The sequence below is a fragment of the Neophocaena asiaeorientalis genome, unplaced genomic scaffold (assembly GCF_003031525.2).
Source record: "Neophocaena asiaeorientalis asiaeorientalis breed wild unplaced genomic scaffold, Neophocaena_asiaeorientalis_V1.1 scaffold86, whole genome shotgun sequence".
NCBI classification, from domain to species: domain Eukaryota; kingdom Metazoa; phylum Chordata; class Mammalia; order Artiodactyla; family Phocoenidae; genus Neophocaena; species Neophocaena asiaeorientalis.
In genome coordinates, this window is record NW_020175039.1 from 9,779,952 (window position 1) to 9,801,120 (window position 21,169).

The following is a 21,169-nucleotide window of genomic DNA, read 5'->3' on the forward strand; positions in this document are numbered from 1 at the left end:
AGACAACACAAATTCTCATTCTTTTACTGCTTGTATCTCGCAGTCCATGATCTCTGCATGATGCACAATCTGCTCCACTGGGTTGAAAGGTGTCTCTTGTGTTCTAATGACCAACCAAATAAAAGACAAGCTTTCTGCCTTCTCTACTGTCACAGATAAAATGTACAATGACGAAGCAGGGCACAATACTGCAATACAAACTCCAGTACAGAAAGTAGGAAAAAATGGGAAATACACAAGAGTCACTAGCCCAAAGAGTGACAGAATCCTGGGCAGGCATCGTGAGAAACTTTGTCATTGTACTGAAGTTTTTTGATTGAATCATGCCTCTCTCACCAAGAGGAGCTCCTTTGCTTATTATTCTTTGTGGTCTCTGGCTTTGTTCCATGGCCAAGGTTTTTCCTTGTCCATTTTCCTCTATGACCACATCTGAAGTGGGCGCTGTGGTCTGTGACTACCTTCCAAACTATATAACACTAGCAGCCCACTTCCTTTGAATGTAAGTTCAGGGTCCTGAGGACTGTTCTACAGTTAGAAGAGTCAGGAGATTATTAAGGATAGGCTCATGGTTTCCTTGCCAATACAGTTCTCTCAAAAACGAGGTAGGTTTTCTGATATATTCGCTTCCAGTGAATGGAATGCAGTGGTAACACAAATTACTTTTCTAAACATAGTTCTTAAACTTTTATTTTTCTCTCAAACATAATTTTCAAGTCATCTGAAACAATACACCTGGATATAAGGGCAGCAGATTTACTTCCCATTGTTTAGCGTCCAGAAGCTGAATTATACAAAGCACTGTTTCCTTCCACCCTTGTTACAAACCACTCAATTCTTGCCTTTGTAATATTGTGTTAAAATCAGTGGGGGCAGCTACACTTGGCAACATTTTGCTTGTTTCAAATCCTTTCCCCTCAAACTACAAGCTAAGTACAGGCACACAGTCTGTGTTCCAAACCTCAGAGATACAGTGTGGTATAGGCACTCATACAAATACCCAACTACCTTGGGGAGAAAAGCATCCACGGGCCAACCAGAATATCTTATCTGATATTATAAACTGCAGATGCATTGCACATTCTGTTTCAAAATTGCTGCATTTTTAAATTACTTGTAATCTCACTGAGGGCAGTAATGGAGTCTTAGAATTTTCTAATGTCTATAACACAGCCCAACACTGGTAATTCATTACATGAATATTTATTGATAATCTTATGCTTTAAAGAAACACAATTTTTATAGTCGACTGAGACATTTACTGATTTTCCTATCTAATTTTCATCACTTTATAGATTTATGTAGAATAAGACAATTAAATTATAATTTGAATGTGGATGGGAACAGGAAAAGCACTTTCTTCATGTGTATGTGTTGATTTTCTCTAGTATTTATGCAACCAAATTGCCATGCAACAAGAATTCTCTACTTAGGATACAATGGTGTGTGTGTGCGTGTGTGTGTGTGTGCTTTAAGACTGATTTTTAAATGGTTCTGAAGAAACTAGGGGCAGGACAGGAATAAAGACGCAGAGGTAGAGAATGGACTTGAGGACACGGGGAGGGGAAAGGGTAAGCTGGGACGAAGTGAGAGAGTGGCACGGACATACATACACTACCAAATGTAAAATAGATAGGTAGTGGAGTGGGAAGCAGCCACATAGCACAGGGAGATCAGCACAGTGCTATGTGACTACCTAGAGGAGTGGGATAGGGAGGGTGGGAGGGAGATGCAAGAGGGAGGAGATATGGGGATATATGTATATGTATAGCTGATTCACTTTGTTATAAAGCAGAAACTAACACACCATTGTAAAGCAATTATACTCCAATAAAGATGTTAAAAAAAGACTGTTTTTAAAGCATGTATTCGAAAATTAAGGTAGCAATCAATGATTACAAATTAAAACACATGTAAGTTTCCACTTTTTTATAAATGATTATTCAAAAGACCATTGAAGTACTACTTTTAATTATTCATAGAAACCTCGTAGGGTGTCAGTGCATCCAGACTAAGAATGCCCCAGATATTGTTCAGAGATTCTTATTAGCATTTAGTAAACGTGGGTCTTGATCTGCATATTTTACATTAATTATGATTTCCAGGTATACAACTTTCTGGTGAGGAGCTAATTAGATGGTCTTAGCAGGTAATATCCAATTCAGGAAGAGTTATAGGGCTAGGGATATGATACCAACCAAAGGATATTCAAGGCTGAGCCAGGGGTTCGAAGGGAAGGGCAGACTGTAAATACAAAAAGAATATATTCTAAATTCTTCCTTCTCTGGTGAACAGCAGAGTCTATCAATATTTTTTAAATTAAAAACTATGTGGCATTGGGCTCCCCTGGTGGCACAGTGGTTAAGAGTCTGCCTGCCAATGCGGTTCGATCCCTGGCCTGGGAAGATCCCACATGCCGCAGAGCAACTGAGCCTGTGTGCCACAACTACTGAGCCTGTGCTCTTGAGCCCACGAGCCACAACTAGTGAGCCCGCGTACCACAACTACTGAAGCCCGTGCGCCTAGAGCCCATGCTCTGCAACAAGAGAAGTCACCGCAATGAGAAGCCTGCGCATTGCAACGAAGAGTAGCCTCCGCTCACCACAACTAGAGAAAACCTGCACGCAGCAACGAAGACCCAACACAGCCAAAAATAAACAAAATAAATAAAAAATTAAAAAATAAAAAAAATAAATTAAAAAACAAAACTATGTGGCTCCAATATAAGAGTATATGACCCAGCATAGCACAGTTTCTACCATCATCTTACCAAGGCAAATAACCTCTCCCCTTAAGTCACTAAGCCAATTCCAATGACCTATAAAATTTTAAGCAAGACACTAGTTTTAGACATATCTACACAGTATGGATCCATGAGCAATCATAAATTACAGCTCCGTGCTTTGATTGTAACTTTGAAAGGTCTATCAATAGCCACCAAAGAAACAATCAATCTCTCCCTATTTGTCAATATTTATCCACTACCTCAGCTTCAAAACTAGTATAATTTCTTTGTCTTTGATGATGACGGTGAGCTCTTGACACTGATGGGAAATTTGAAATGTAAAGGATTTTTGGCATCAATCAGAAGCAATTTTGATCTGTTATATCAATATCTACTGGGTCTCAATTGGAAGACAGTATTTGGATACCAGGGTTATGGAGAAAAGCTTTCAAGTCAAAGTGTTTGAAATTATTCTAAGTAGGGCTGAGTCTACTGGGAATCCTTTTTTTAACACAGTTTGATTTAAACACTCTGAATGATTAAGACATTTGAAGATATATTTTAGAATGGACCACAGTCTTCTATTAAAATCCTCATCTAAGCCAAAAGTGATAAAAAATTAAAATTAGATAAATGTTAAAAGTTCACTTATATAAGTCCTAGAGATCTACTGTAAAAACAGTACCTATAGATAACAGAACTGTTAGCATACTTAAAATTTTTCTAATAGGCTAGATCTTATATTAAGTGTTCTTATAAAAATAACAATAATAAAGAGGGCAGGAGGAAACTTTTAGAGGCAATAGATACGTTTATGTATTGATTGTAATGGTTTCATGGGTATATATTTATCTTCAAACTCATCAAGTTGTTTACACTAAATACGCACAGCTTTCTGTATGTCAATCATACTCCAAAATAAAGTAGTTTTAAAAAATTCCAGTAATCTATTATAATAAATATTTACGAAATATGGTTGCATAATATAGAAACATAATAAAATTAAGAATTACATGATTGATTATTCCAGATAACCAAATGGTACACACATGAGTATTAAAACATATCTTAAATTGTCACTATTTTAAACAGAAATAGGTTTAAAATGTATTATTTAGAGCTATGTTTTCTCATTCAGAATATGACAAACATTATTGATCTGTATCTTTGTAACTCAAGTGGATTATGCTATTTATCCATTAATGCTCTGTAATCGTCAAGGTCTAGACAGGAGACAGAACTTGCACTTAACATTTTAACAGCAAGAATTTAATATATGGGACTGTTAACTATGCATAAAGTTGTTAGCTAGATGACTATAAAGAGAAAGCAAGAACATTAAGGTATCATGGAGAAAGCCACTGCAGGAAAGAGCTACGACCCATAGGACTGAGTGAACAAAGGGACTGCAGTGGCATTATTGAAACGTGAAACCTTGGTGGGGGCACTACAGGGCTGAAACTGAGCCTCTGAGGAGGGGGCATGTGATTGCTAGTACTGATGTTCCTCATCTTGGAAAAGAGGCCATGCAGAGTTGGGAACACAGAGCTCTGAGAAGGGGGCACCTGTTTGCTGGAACTAATGTCTTTGATGATGGACGGCATGATGCAGCTGTTTCTGCGAGCACTGGAAAAACTGTCAACTGGATTCAGCTGCTGTGATGAGAATAAACTGATGCTGCTGAGGTGAAGTGCTGCTAGGGGATATCCACTGGAACCACAACTCCAGAAGCAGCCCACAGGAAGGGAACAGGAAGAAGCAGGCCCCTCTACCTCCCCTAGCCTTGTGGTCTCCTGCAGGCGCCCACTATTACCAAAGCCTAATAGAGAGTCAGATGGCAAAGCAAAAATGTGGTTTGCAAAGTTCCAGCTCCAGCATCACAAAAAAGATACAGAAGGGCAAGTTTGGTACTGAGAGAAAATAGCATAATGACTGGCACACGGCCTTAAGAGATAAACTACAGATAGAACAAAGCACACCCTTTCAAAGAACCCTCCCAGGAAATCTGTTGACTTTTCTGTAAGCACCTTACGTGCTCTCTTCTAAATATGTTATCCATGATTCAAGGAAGAGTGGGGAAAGTTTGTTAAAGGTACCTGTTTTACCCATGACCCCCAAAACAATAGTGTCCACCTTTAATGCAAGTTCATCTTTCTCTTACAAAATAAATTACAATGGCTCAGTGATAATTGTTCACATAAATTTTGAGGAGTCACTATCACTTATATTTGGAATCTGGGCATGGATTAAAATATTAAAGTGATCAGAAATCTGACTGATGACCTTTAATCCCTTAGTTAGCTGAAGCAATCAGGGTATTGGATACCAGGTCTTTTTATCTTATTTGTATACCTAACAGGATGGAATAATCATCCAAAAATACAAAATACAGGTATTTTGATAGCAAAAATATAATAAATTTGTCTCTCTGGAATTAAGATCAAAGCATATGGTATTGTATAGGACTTTGCTTACCATAAATTGGATTAATTCTTGCAATTTGTGAATTGCCAAGAAGCATTTAATTTGAGAAATGTTATGATATATCAAAATTTAGTGAAAAGCAAACAATTATTTCTATCATCTTCATGCCTACTGAATTGTTGGTTTGACAATCCAGAGAGACAGCAGACCTATGGAGGGGAGAACGAAAAATCTAACTCTTTAAAATAAGTCTTTGTCTCTATCTTGCTTAAAACAGCTTCCCAATGAAGCAATTCTAATCTGATTACATAGGCTTGATCTTGAACCTACATTTAGAAAGAACTCATTACATCAACAGAGATTAATGGAATTAGAAATGGATTTTACAGAGATTATTTAAGTAACTCTATAGTTTTATAATTAACAGGGTTTTTCTTTTGACTTCCCACTGAGGGAAAATTTATCCATGTATATTTATCAACATAGGGTGCTAATATTGTTCAAAGTACTTCTTACCTATTAACATCCCAGATTTTGCTAGTTGTATCCAATGAAGAGGAAGCCACAAAATCACCACAGGAGTGCCACGTGCAGGACCATACTGCATGGGTGTGTCCTTCGAAGGTCAAAATGCAATTGCCTTTAGACAGGTCCCATAATTTAACTGTAGTGTCACCACTTGAAGTAGCCAACTTGTTGCCACTATTTGCAAGAACATAAAAAAGTAATCTGTTAAAAAAGTCAACTTGCAGTTAATTTATTATGAATGGTTGTATTCTGTGAATAACTTATGTGTGTGTCTGAGTTATTTTTACTTTTAAGGACATATCTTTATGCCTGAATCTTATTATCTTATTTGAGTCTGCACAATTTGACACTTCCTTATATTGTTTAGTAATTCAAATTGATTAAAGAACTGCTGTTGCACAGTTTCTGTATTAATTCTATAGTCTTCCAGATTAATCCACTAAACAGCACTTTTTTAACACATACATTAGTTTCAGGGCTATGTTAGGCTCTGTGGATGATATAACCTCAGAATGATGAAAATTTAGACGTGGGCTAAGACAATTTCAAACACGTAATACAACATAAAACAGTAGGTCAACATTGTTTATGTTTGTATTAATTAAATGCTGCAGGAGTGAAGCTTGCATTTTGAAGAAATATGTGAATCAGAAATGAGAGGGCTTTGGAGCTACATCTTGAGAGATGAAAGATTTTGAAGAGCTGGGTGGTTAAGAATGAGTCATTGGATTTTCCATTTGAGTCATTAGTAGATGTTAAAAAAGCAGTGGCTTTCAAGTGGTGGACCCAAAAACAAGTTTAAGAAATGAGTGGGTGTCCATGACTTGAAAAGAAACATCTAGGATTTTTTGTAAAATATCAACTGGAAGAAAATTTCAATGCCTTCCTCTTCTCCACATCCTTCAGCATTGTTTGCTCCTTCTGTGTGTTCTCTTAGTAACTTTTCTCTCACTGAATATGACGAACTGCTTATCTGCCTCCTTCCTTGTGTTTTTGATGGGGAACTGTTTCCTCTCTCTGTTTCTACAGCATCAAGCATTATGATTAACCAACTGAAGTTGTTGCTCATTAAATGCTTTCAGAATGAATAAATATATGAATGAATGAATGAAGTGATGCTATAAATGAAGAAGAAAAGTTGCCCAAAATTTCTAAGACTGTAATGGCACTTGCATCAAGACAAGCATTTTGCTTGCTTGCTTTTACTTGCTTACTTTTATGCTGAGAGAATTAAACTTTTATGAGCAGCAACCACTGGAGAGGAAGGCTCAAAGATTCTGCCAGAAAAGCAGATTATAGAGTGAAGACGTTTGCATTAAAGTGATAAAAGGATATTTATTTCTTTTTCAAATTAGCAGATTTTAAAAATTACTAAAAAAAGTACTATATAAGGGTAGTTCTTTACTAATAGGTAGATATTAAAAACTGTCCTTTGCTTTGCAACTGTTGTTTATCTGTACATGTTTGCCATTAAAATTTTTACTTTTTAATATTAAAACTGAACAATACATTTGTCTAAAGATACCACATTATAACATCACATTGAGGGTTATAGCTTCAAAATATGAATCTGGGTAGGGGCCTGGGGGGACACAGACATTCAGTCCATGACAGTATATAAGTTAAAAATAGGGATGGTAGAAAAAAAGAATACATTTTCCTGGTCAAAATCTCAGAGGAGAATGATATAAAATGGGATACAGGCAACACTCAAAGAATTACAAGTTGACAATTTACAGAAACTGGAAATTTAAGATGTAGAACCACAGATTCTGGAAGAAAAATGTATACCAAGTGGAATAAACAGTGTAAACAAAAAGAAATCTTCACTTAGATAAATTTTAGTCAACTGCAGAGCACCATAGGCAACAATATAAATAATTAGAAAAATAAGAAGAGAAAAAAGAGAAGGAAACGTTATTTATTTACATAGTGCTTAACACATGCTAAAAACTCTACTAAGCACATTATATACATTTGATCCTCACAAGCATCGAATAGTTTGGGCAGCTTTATTATCTCCAAAACACTTGAACAGTATCACAGAGTTAGTAAGTGGTGGATCTGGAATTTCTTCAAAGAGCCAAGAGAAAAATCAGGTTACTTTAGAATTATCAAAAGTTCCTCTCAAGACAGGCAAATAAAAATATCCTCAGCTAAACAAAGCAGTTCTCCCCTATGGGAACTACTAAGAATGTATTTCAAGGGGGAAAAAAACAGATCCTAGAAGGAAGATCTGAAATGAAGGAAGGGTGAGCAAAGAATCTGGTAAACATGTCAGTATATCCAAACACTTATATAACATCAATAGTGCTTGAAGAAATTTAAACAAGAAAACAACAGTAATGTTGACAATAACATTCCTGTGGAAGACACTACATTGATTAATTTTAAACTTTATGAAGTCAAGTCTGCATGGTAAAACGTTAAGGTTAACCACTAAAAGAACAGGAATAGAGTACATAACTTCTAGACCAGTACAAAAAACGAGAAATAGGTTTTTGTTTTAATACCCAAAATAAAGCAAGAAAGGAGAAATACAGCACTAGAATAAGTGGTAGGAATAGAAAACAAACAAGAAAAGGCAGTAGAAAAAAAGTGAAACATAATAATACCAGTAAATACAAACGACCTAAACAGGAAGTTAAAAGACAAAGATTTTTCAGTTTGGCTAAAAATGAACAAGTTCAGCTACATGATGTTTACATGAGGCACACTAAACTCCTTAGCACATAAAAAGGTCAAAAGTTAAAAAAAAAAAAAAGATACCTAGCCTAAAAGGAATGGGAAAAAAAAGATGAAGTAGCTCTATTAATATCAGACAAAAAAGACCTTAGGGCAAAAATGTGTTATTAGGGATAAAAATCGTCCCTATGTAAATAAATAAAATGATAAAATGCTTCACTCCTAGGAATATTTTTAAACTAAATTATATAAAAATACTGAATGCATCTTAACTGATAAAAGTGACAATGTTAGCACCATAGAAACAAAAATGACCAATCTACTGTCAAAGTGAAATATTTATGCACCTCTCTCAGTTTATTTTCTAATTCAAAATTCAAAAAGATATGGAATCTTTAAGGAATAAAAATTACAACCTTAATGGCTGTATATAAAAGCCTTTGCCAAATAACTAGTGACTATACATTCTTCTCAAGTATATACGGAACGTTTATAAAAACAGAAAATATAGAAACCCATAAAGCAAGTCTTAACAAATTGAACATTTTTGTTATCATAGAGGTTATATTTTTCTCATCACAATTCAATTGTTATAAATGAATAACAAAATCATATATTTTTAAAACCTGTATATATATGAATTTTAAAACAGTTTTAAATAACTTACATGTCAAAGAAGAAATAACAGTAGATATTTAAAAATAATTAGAACTAAATGAAAACACAACATATTAAAACTATGAAGGTGAAATCAAAATAGAATTTTAAAGGCAACTTAATTTCTTGACCTCCTAATAATGAAAAGAATACAGCCTCAAAATTGTTCTGCTAAACATGAGATTTTAAGTTTAGAAAAAATATGCTATCAACTATGAGAATGGAAGATCAATAAAGACCAAAGTGGTTCTTTAAAAAAACGAAAATAAGTATATCCCTGCTAAGTCTGAAAAAAAAGAAAAGAAAAACATCCCTCAATATGACAATCTATTAAGCCATACACTAAAGAGATTTTACAAAGGTATAAAGTAGTGTCATTCTTTTCATTTTTCTTGAAAATTATTTTTCATAAAAAATGTTATATAGGCATGAGTTTTTTGCAGCTTATGAACAGCCTACAAATAAATCATATCAAATTTGGTTGGGTCAAGCCCATTTATACTTTACAAACAGTAAGCAAGAATTATCATCTGTTTTTATAAATACTTTATATTTTCTGTAATTGTTTTATTCCTTATTTTTCCATATTCTTTGTGCAAATTATTGACTTTTTCAGACTTTAGCACATAACTGCAGAAATATTAGAGTTTGTTACTGTCAAAAATGACTTCAGTTTTGAGAACTAAATATATTATAACTTCCAGATTGATGCTAATTACCTGTTTTTACAGAAATGTGCTAATGTGTTTCATTAGAAAGGGGTGGAACAGAAAGAAATTAATGCCTCTTGTGTCACAAAATAGGAAGTGGAGAGAGTAGAAACAAGAAGACGTGGTTGGCTTCTCCCTCTGGCTCTGCTAGATGACCTACGTGACTTTGGACAGGCCATTTCACATTTACATTTAACACTTGTGAAATTCATTGTCTTTATTTGAAAATATGGATGATATGTTCTGCTCAGTATAATTTAAAGTGTTGTTTTGAAGATCACATCAAAGAACTTTTATAACAGCACATTTTTAATTCCAGGTATCATTCAAACTTGCGATTATTTTTTTAAAAAAGATTCTCTTGGATCTCTAGTTCAGTTTTTATGTGAAATTGTTTACTCACATTTCCATAAATAGTGGAATGAGATCCAATTACTACCATTATATTGCAGTCTCATCTACCTGTGTCTATCTACTCAATAGTACTATATGAATTTGTAAAAGGACTATCAGTCACAGTGTTCTCAATTACCACAGAATACACATGTATTATTTTATGTAGCAGAATAACATACAACCAAAATCTAATTAAACTATTTTCTTCTTCTGTGTTTGCATAAGTAAAAGATCTAACTTTGGTTTCACTGAGCTCATAAAATGATGACATTAGGACAGCTCACATTTAGAATTTAGATTACTTGAAAAACATTGTCACATTTGAGATACAGTTTTACTGTCCCGTTTGTGAGAGTCCACCAAACTTTAAGCTAAAAATTAAAAGGGCTTAATACTTTCATACAAGTTACTTTAAACCCTTACTTAGTCTTCGATACAGAGCTGCTTGGCTGCATTAGGGCTGGGTGTTGAGGGCACTGTGAAAGAGGAAAGTAAGATTTAAGTACAGGTCCACAAAGAGAATGGTCTTGGTTGGTTTTCTGAAATAAAGGGTGCCCATGTCCAAATGTTCTTGCCTTCACTCCCAAGTGATACACCCTTTTTTGTGTAGGAATCTGGAATCAACCAAGAATCACAAACAAAGCAAATACGGAAGACAGCATTATATGCAGATATTACAGACTCCAGCAGAATCAGAGAGGCAGGACTGAGCATTCAGGAAAGAATAAGCTTTCCCTGGCTGGATACAAAACTACTGTCCTTTCTTGGGAGGGTAGACTGCTTGGAGCTCCAGGTTCACCTCTGTCAATTAAGAAACTTCAATGGGATTCTTAGCTCAACCATCGTTTACACAGGAAAGGCAAGATGCTGGCAAGTAGACTCCCCTGCAACTGTCATACAGTGTTTATAAGATATACTATTTATTAGGTAAATGCACGAATGATATATGTAATAAGGAAGGAGAGAGTTCAACTGGAAATATATCTGTGTTAATAGAAGCATAGCCTATATCATTTAGGCTATGAACAAGTTTATACAAGGGCTATATGAACAAGTTTATAACAAGGGCTGTATGAACAAGTTTACATATAGCAAGACATCTTGGTACAGAGGAAAAAATATAGAATTACGAAACTACTAACATGTTACTAGCTATTTTTATTCTGTTTTATCCTTTGTATTTACATTATCGTTTTAGGTTGTAGAAGCAGAAGAATAGAAATTGGTAGGTTAGCTTATGAAACTTTATGTGGAGATTATGAATAATGGTGTCATCTTGGAAATAAGAGAGATGCCCCCAGAATGCCTTCAAACTTTCAAGTATCAATTTAAATTTGGTGAATTATATATTTCATTATGTAGTTTTCTTATTGCATCCAACATGCTTCTCTGAGTATTCTCCAGTCGTCATTCACATAGGTGTATGTATGTGACATATTTGTGAAAAACATAACCTTGGGTAATTAAATGATGTTCTCATTCTTTTTTAAATTAAGTTTCTATGCATACCTTAGGTCTTTGTCTAGAAAAAATTATTTTCAGGGTATTAAATCTAAATTTTTTCAACTACCTCAAGACCTCTACATTTGATATTTTCCTTTTTTTTTTTTCCTTTCTTTTGGCCCAATGTTCTAGGTAGAACAGAATACAAAGTGCAGGGTACAGGCCCTGAGAAGGGCATGACTTGTTCAAGAAGCTGAAAGGTCAGTGTGGGGGGAAGTGGGGGAGGCGGGAGGTAGAGGAGGTGGGGAGTGGAATGGATGGGAGGGGGTAGTGAAGATGTAGAAATGGAGACTTGAGAAGTAGGAGGAGCCAGGCCACTCAGGGCCTATTGGCAACAGCGAGGTAGGTATTTGGAATTTAGCCTAAGTGCTAAGAGATTTCAAGACACAGGAGACTCATTCATCCATTTCACAGTTGGTCACATGCTCCAGACACTGTACCAGACAACTCAGTCCAGCATCCCTCCATGCTTTTCAAACACACCAACCATGCTCCCCTCTGCACACACTTCCTCTGAAGCTAGGATGCCACCCCCTTGGATATTCCCATGGGTTGGTCCATGAATTCAGTTAAAAAACCTTTTCTTTAATTTCACCTTATCATGGAGGACATCTCTGACAATTCCACTGAAAATACTGTATCATCTCAGCTTTTTGCTTCTCCCTTTTCCCCTTCACTGTTTATTTCTCTATAGCATTTATCACAATCTATTAAGCTATATATCAGTTATTTCATTTATTGTCTCTCTCTGCCAATAGAATGTAACATGTATGAGGGCAGGAACTATTTTCTACTCTCTACCATATCCCCAATGCCTAGATTTGTGCTTAGCATGTAGGGACTCTCAATAAATTGCTGCTGAACCAAGGACTCAATGAATGAAACACAATCACAAATATGACAATGTCGCTGAATCCCTGTTTTTAATGGATAATTCTTGAGGTTTATAAATACAAAGAACAGTGTAGGCAAATGGATCCTAATGCCCCATTTTACCATGGGATATCTTATTTGGGTATTTATTTTCTCAAAGAAGCTTTATTTCGTGGCATAATAAATTATTTCCTTCTGAATGTTGCCTGAGTTATTATATATAAAATTTCAGACCATGCTGAAAACATTATCATACAGCCTCAGGAAGATAGCATTTCCCCCATCCACCTCATACCTTCTTTGGAAAGATGCAGGACATAAATAAATTCAGTGAATAAGTAATTAGCTCACTTTTAGTTGCAGAAATGATATATTTTCTATTTCTAGTGAGAAGTCAAAGAGTCTTTGAGTCTTTGGATCATCACAACAGGGTTTTAATAAAGAGTCATGGTAGTGTAACAAATTCTAAGCATTAGGTCTGAATTACACCGGTAGCCTCCTAACTGCTTCTGGCCTCGTCCCTCTACAATCTTTTTTTTCAGTACAGAAGCCTAAAGGATCCTGTTCATGCTGCTCCTCCGCTCAAACCCTCCAATGGCTCCTCATTGCCCAGAGTAAAGCCAAAATAAGGCCCTACACGATCCACCCATCACATGCCTAGTTACCACTAATTCCTTCTCATAACACTCTCCTCCTCCCTCGCTACTCTAGCTACACAAAGACTTTGAACCCACTGTTTTTCCTTCTGGGAATGTTCTTTCTCAGCAAACCGATGACTAGGTTCCTTCCCTATCTTCAGGACTTTGCAGAAAGACACATCAAAGAGGCCTATCTAAAACGCAATCTCACCTCTGATACTAGGCTTCTTTCCTATTTTGTTTTGTCTTGTTTTCAGTAGCACTTACTATAAACTTACTGTGTATTTTACTGATTTCTCTTGTCTATTATTTGTTCTCTTTAAGCCCTCACAGTTTCGTGTGCCTCTGCTTTACCTAGTTCTGTGCTGTTGAATAGATTCACAGATAATGAATGCTTTTAAGTTGGATTCCACATCCTGTCTGAATCTAGTTCTTACAGAAACATATTACAGTTGGCCCTCTGTATTTGTGGCTGCCACATCCACAGATTCAAACAACTGTGGATCCAAAATATTTGAAAAAAAAACACTCCAGAAAGTTCCAAAAAGCAAAACTTGAATTTGCTGCATGTTGGCAACTATTTACATAGCATTTATATTGTATTAGGTATTATAAGTAATCTAGATATGATTTAAAGAATATAGGAAGATGATCATAGGTTATATGTAAATACTGTGCCATTTTATATTAGGGACTTGAGCATCTGCAGATTTTGGTATCTGTGGCGGTCCTGTAACCAATCCCCCAGTGGATACAGAGGGACAATTATATTTACTAATAGCCTCAATCCTACCATCTTGCAATGGTGGGATTAAAATTAAAAATTTTATTTAAAGTACCATCTCTCTGAGCCTAGAATGTGAAGACCCAGCTACTGCCCCTCTTCTCACAAAGTTCCAGGAGATGCCTCATTTTCATTCAGACCAGGAACCAGGCCTCTTTCTCATATCACCAGAGTCAAGACCTCTCTATTTCCAAATATTTTGTCTATTTCTGGCCCAGTGTTCACATGGTCCATAGGACAGAGAGGCAACTCTTTATCAAGTATTTTTTTTTCTTTGGCCACGTATAGCAGTCCTTCTCTATATTTGAATGTGGCCTTGCACATCACTGAGTCTGCTTACATATGGGGAAATTTCTACAACCCAAATTCTCTAGTACTTGGGTCTCTTTCAACCAGTTCTACGCTATAATTAGATTATTGTCTTTTTTTTAAGTTTGTTAATTTATTCAGTTGCTTCTGAGGATCCTCTATTTACCAAGGATACAAAGGATATGAAGGATATAAAGTACACATATTTCTCAAATTCTTTACATTGTTTCTTTGGATTAAGTTACAAGAGTTAGAAGTTTGTATATTCGGGGATCACTTTCTCCTCTTCCCCTTCACCACCATAGAATTGCTTTTACTGGGTTGTCTGTGGTTTTGTTCTACTGCACGAGAGTAAGGATAGTTAAAAGGCACAGCACTATGAAAATCTGTATTATTGAAAGGTTATTGTTGACGCTATTGTTCAATAGATTATATATTACACTAGAGTGTCATATACTCTTAATATGGACCCAGTGTTGAAATGTCATTCAGGCCTCAATAGCAGGAGCCATTGCATTGCTTCTGAAGAGCTTGAGGAGATTTCTCTTATTGACAATGAAAATTCCATGGCCGACTAGGTCTAATTTCTGTTGACTGTTAGAATACTTAGGCCCCAAAAGTTGAAGCCCTCCTTTAGCAATTAAAGAAAATAACATTATATTATGGCTTTTATTAAGGAATGAATGTCCATATAGCCAACCTTTAATAGAAAGTATTTAAGGTAGAGTACATGCATTTTATGTATTAACTTGACTCCTGGCTTCATGTTATTTTACCTATTCTAAATTATCCTTCACCCTAATTATCTCTCAAAAACATTATCTTCTTATAGTTGCAATTTTTCTACATTCCTTTTGAAAATGCATGATACGAAACATAATGCAAAAATCTCAAAATGTACTATGCACTGGGGATCTAAAGATAATTGAAATAAACTTTGCCTTCAAGGACCTCATGGTCTAACAGCTTACACAAATATATAACCAAGTAATTATAATATTTCCATAAATAATTTAATATATAATATACAGGATACAGGGACAGAGAAGGGTGTAATCAGTTTTCTACTTGGGAGATGGTCATGAAGTCTTTAAAAAGGCAAACATTTGAACAGTATCTATATGTATAAGCAGGTGTCCACAAGGTGAAAATAGTAAAGAAAAAAGGATGAGTGTTCAGCATGTGTAAACTGTGGGATATTCAGAGATTGTTAAGTATTTTGCTTTCAGGAAGAGAAGAGTAATGGAAAATATTGTCTAAATAGATAAAAAATGGTCATATAACAAAAGATCCTTCCTACAGCCTTAAAGAGTTTTCATCTGTAGGCTATGAGGAGAAATGAAAGGGTTTTAAGAGGAGTTGGAAAAGCAGTCAGATAACAATTTTAAGATGATAACTCTGGGAACATGACAAAAACCAGATTGCTGGGGGAAGAGCAGAAAAGATGTTAGAGAATTGATAGTGATTTCCCATAGCGGCTGGTACTTGATTATAGAACTTAATTATTTTGAGATCTATGCTTTGTATAATTATAGTCATTCCCAGATTCTGGTAAATGACTCTCAAGATAAAGTCTCAGTCTAACACTTGTGTTGTCCACTTAGCTAAAAGATTGTTTCAAGTCTAAACTGTAATAATGAGGATATGCCATTTTTCCAGTGGAAAGCCCCTCTGTGATGATGCTGCTTTGTTACCTTACCTTCTTTTAACCTCTGATCTGAGTCAGTAAAAATCCTGAAATGCACAATTTTTCAATGGACTCTTTTCTGACTTTCAGGAATACATGGTAACCAAAATATGCAGGTGTGATCCTGAGTTCAAGTCTTTGGAGGATTGATCTGGCAAAAATATTCAAGGTCAACAGAGGCAGGACAACGTATTTCATCACTTGAAGCAAAAGACTAAATATAGAATGAAATACTTTCTTAGCAGCCTCTGCTTTGGCACCAAGAGTTGTTGCACAAAGCTGCAATAAGATAAGAATGTAGTAAAGAGGAGTGCTTTACACAGACATGTGAAAATTCTAACTGAAACTGGGATAATATTTTCGAAATAATTATTCTCCACATCCAGTTTGGAAAGTACAATTAGAAAACGATTTTCCTCGCATTCTGGGAAGGAACATTCAACCTTGGAATAAGGTTTTCTCATGATCCACATCTGCCAAAGCCACACTGGCTGAAATCCTTACAATGAATACAAATGATCAGGATATTTCTATGGTTCTACAAGAAGCAGTGCCTTTGTTTCTGGTACAAAATAAGATGTTTTCCATAATTGGCAGTATTATAGGGACAATTAAGATATAGTCAAAACTAGCTTGACGAAAGTGAATTCATGTATCATGGAATTCTAGAATCTCCAGGCTGGGAGACTCCTTAAATCTATCTAATCCACTCACACATCTCTCATTTTAATTATTTCTATTAATTTTATATTATTTTATTGCCCAGCCTCTATTTAAAACTTCTGGTAACAGGAAACTCAGTTTATTTGGTCTTGAGCAGCTCTGTTAAAAAGTCTTCTTCCCCCACCTCATTAAAGTTAGTAATAATCCTTGGCATCATTCAGAATTCAAATAATTCTACTTTTACTCAATACCTTTCAGAGTAGAGGAGGAAATCTATCATGCCCTAGGATGACATGCTACTCACCTTCTTTATCACCCAAATATTCTTCTCCATGCCACTTCCACTTTAGAGGTACACAGGGATCTAAGAAGCTGTACAACTACTCTACCTTGACTCAAATTGGTCTTTTTCTATTGATTAAGCCATGTATTTCCATTATTCTATTCCAATCTTGCATCCTATCTCTTTAAATCTTGGTAATAAATTTAAGATCATATGTATTTCCACATAATTAAAATATGTGGTTCACTTTGCTTATTTCCCATTCTCTGAGGCATTAGATACTCTTATTCTTTTATTACTTCTCATGTTTCACATACAAATTGCTATTTTCCTTTCCATGACAGATTTTTTTTTCTTTTTTTTAATGACCAGGCTCATATTCAGGTTGAAGTTCTCTTGACAATATCAGTTTGTTTCAGGATAAACAATCCTGTTTCTAATATTCTGAGCTATACTGCATTTCTACCTGGGAACCCAATTGAGCATTTCGGTTTATAAAACCACTTTTCAGAAATCCAAACTCCATTAACTTAAATCATGTACAAAGCAGGCTGTTCACCAATCTTGTCCCTCCATCCCTGCAAGTGTGATAAGGGAAAGAAGTAATAGTAACAACACATATATCCCCAAGTTCTCTAATTTCCAAAGATCTCATAATCCCCAAAATGTTTTGCTGATCTTTCTGGGAGTGTCATCTGTTCCACCATAAAATCAGTTGTGTGGATAGGGGAACATAAATATGATCTCAGGAAATTTTCCATCACATTTCTCATAAACACTGGAAAAACAGCACAAATTTCACCTGAATTTGCCAAGCCTTCACAGATCGGATATTCTTCACCAGGGCTGTACCATTTACCAAGGAATTAACAACAAGCAGGATAGATATTAGTCTCTTTTCTCTGTGAATTCTGCACCTCAAATTTTAGGTGTATTAAATACCTTTAGGTGTATTAAATTTCATACTCAATAGCTCTTGATTGTTATGGAAATAGGTTAAACTAGAATATTAGCAGAAGTTAGACTCTTATGTTCTAATCACATCTTTGCCAATTAAAAGCCTGGTTGCTTATGAAACAAACAGCCTTTCTGGAAACTAGTATTCTCATCTGTAAAAGGAAGAAATAATACCTTTCTACCGTGACTCCCTTGTATGGATTAAACTAAGGATGTTTGCCAAAATATAACCCACAGAGCAGTTGTGGGCATTAAGAAGTAAACTTTGTGTATCTCTGTATAATACTCTTTAAGGAGTTGTCATTTGCATGGGGCACACTGATTTAAAGAAATAATAATAATAAAAAAAAGTAACTCAGGGGCAGGAAAGGCGTTGTTTTTTTAAAAGAATGATTGTTCTTCTTGCTATCTTCCAGGAAGTCAGCTTTTTCTTGCAGATAAGATGAGGTTTTGTGCACAGAATAAATGTGAACTCCCACTGTGCCATCACTCCATGTAGGGACTAAATTACTGGCTATGGAACAGTTAGCTACAGCAGAAGCTGGAATTAGAAATTAGATGTTCATCATCCATCATATATGGATAAGCATAGTGTGCAATGAGCTCTGACTGGCAGTGACCCACTAGAGCTAAGCACAAGCTTTAGCCTGAGATTAACAACAGACAGCATGGCTCTTGGAAGGTGAAATCTCTGGAAAATAAAATAGTATAGATATAATGCTGAAAGCTTAAGGAAACGCATGTGGATGTAGAAACAAAAAAAAGGAAACATATTTTTAAAGATATTCACAAACACAACAAAGTCTTAGATATAAAATAATTGGGAGGAGAAAGTGATGAGGAAGTTTGGCAAACTACTGCAGGATCCAAAGTAAAGACTGTGGAAACAGAGTGGGCAGAAGAAGCAACACCAGAGTCAAATGGTACATGATTATTATTATTACTATTGTGCAGTTATTGTGGGGATGCTGGTATTCAAATTTGGCTGTAAAGCATAGCCAAACATGCTTCATTGTTAATAATGTACTATTCATTACACCAAATTATACAGAGCTGTATTATTTTTAATTACTTTATTTTCTTTAAATAACAACTAAGGAATTCTAAACGTGTTTCATCTAAAGTAGAAGAATATATGCAGCCACTATGGAAAATAGTATGGAGGTTCCTCAAAAAACTAAAAATAGAGCTGCCACATGGCCCAGCAATCCCACTCCTGGGCATATATCCAGACAAAACTATAATTCAAAAAGATATATGCACCCCTCTGTTCATAGCAGCACTATTCATAATAGCCAAGACATTGAAACAACCTAAATGTCCATCCACAGATGAATGAATAAAGAAGATGTGTTATATATATACAAAGGAATATTACTCAGCCATAAAAAAGAATGAAATAATGCCATTTGTAGCAACATGGACGGACCTAGAGATTATCATACTAAGTGAAGTAAGTCAGAAAGAGAAAGACAAATACCATATGATATCACTTACATGTGGAATCTAAAATGTGACACAAATGAACTTATCTATGAAACAGACTCACAAACATAGAGAACAGACTGTGGTTGCCAAGGTGGGTTGGGGGCATGGTGAAAGATGGATTGGGAGTTTGGGATTGCAAACTATTGTATATAGAATGGATAAACAACAAGGTCCTACTGTAGAGCATAGGAGACTATATTCAATATCCTGTGATAAACTATAAGGGAAAAGAATATGAAAAAGAAGATACATATATCTGAATCACTTTGCTGTACAGCAGAAATTAACACATTATAAATCAACTATACTTGAATAAAATAAATTAAAAAAATAACTAGAAGAATATGAATTTTAGTTACTCCTACAGATCAACTGCACACTGGACTTGTGTCAATTTGGGTCAGATCATCCCAGAATGACTCTACCTATAGATCTGTATACCTGGATGATATGCTTGGTGTCCCCAAACATCACAATGACAAAAGTACTTGGAATACTGTAAACTATTACTGAAATATTATACTACTCTCTGGCTAATAAGAGAATTGACACATTTGGGGACATATACATACAATGACAAGCTTATTTTAGTCCCTATTCAAAGTTCCCATAGATTTAAAATTTTTATTTATATTGGCACTATTTGAAAGTCTTACTGATGGCCCATTAATATCATAAAGAGTCATAAGTAAAATTGTTTTATGCTTTTTAATTTATATTTTTGTATATGTAAAATTATATTTACAAAAATAAAAATTAAACTAGAAAGAAAAATAACAATCTAAAAGTTAATGATAGTATGTCAAAATTCATAAATACTCTGAAGAAAACATGATTTAAAAATATACTGGTCACCCCCCAAAAAATGAAATACTAAGGTATCAATCTAACAAAATGTGTATAAGATCTATACAAGGAAAACTACAAAGTTCTGATGAATGAAATCAAAGAACTAAATGAATGGATAAATATTCCATGTTTAGAGAAAGGATGACTGAATATTGTCCCAACTTATCTATAGATTCAATGCAATCACAATCAATAGCCCAGGAAATGATTTTGTGGATATGGACAAGCTGATTCTAAAGTATATGGAGAGGCAAATGTCCCAGAAGAGCCAACACAACATTGAAGGAGAAGAACACAGTTGAAAGACTGACACTACTTGACTTCAAGACTTACACTAAAGCTATAGTAATCAAGGAAGTGTGATATTTGTGAAAGAATAGACAAATAAATCAATGGAACAGAAGAAAAAGCCCAGAAATAGGCCCCCATAAATACAGTTAACTTCCCTTTGACAAAGGAGAAAGGACAATACAATGGAACAAAGATAGTCTCTTCAACAAATAGTGTTCAAACAACTGGACATCTACATACCAAAAAATGAATCTAGACACAGATCTTACATCCTTCACAAAAGTTAGCTCAAAATGGACTATAGACCTAAATGTAAAATGTAAAACTATAAAAACTCCTATAAGGTAACACAGGAGGAAATATAGATGACCTTGGTCATAGTGGTGCCTTTTTACAATACCAAAGAAATGATCCATGAGAGAAATAATAGGTAAGCTATATTTTTTTTAAATTAAAAACTTCTGCCTTGTGAAAGACAATGTCAAGAGAATCAACAGAGTCAGAAAAATATTTGCAAAAGACACATTTATTAAAGGACTGCTACTGAAAATATACAAAGAAACCTTCAAACTCAACAGTAGGAAATATTTTTTTATATCTATGAATATACTTTCTCTTTCATGTCAGTGACACCAATTATACTTATGTTGTGACATTTGTTTATGTCCTCCACATCTGTTATTTCTTCCCCAACTTTTAAAATTGTTTTCCTATTTTCTCTG

The 21,169-nt window shown here is 35.0% G+C and overlaps 1 protein-coding gene across 1 annotated transcript in view; it reads right to left on the reverse strand.

The window, feature by feature from the left end:
- Positions 1 to 21,169, reverse strand: part of SPAG16 (sperm associated antigen 16) — an 843,476-nt gene that overhangs the window by 389,509 nt on the left and 432,798 nt on the right. Inside the window, exon 12 of the mRNA XM_024763282.1 lies at positions 5,663 to 5,848. Coding sequence (XP_024619050.1) covers positions 5,663 to 5,848 — 186 coding nt within the window. The remainder of the gene's footprint in view (positions 1 to 5,662; positions 5,849 to 21,169) is intronic.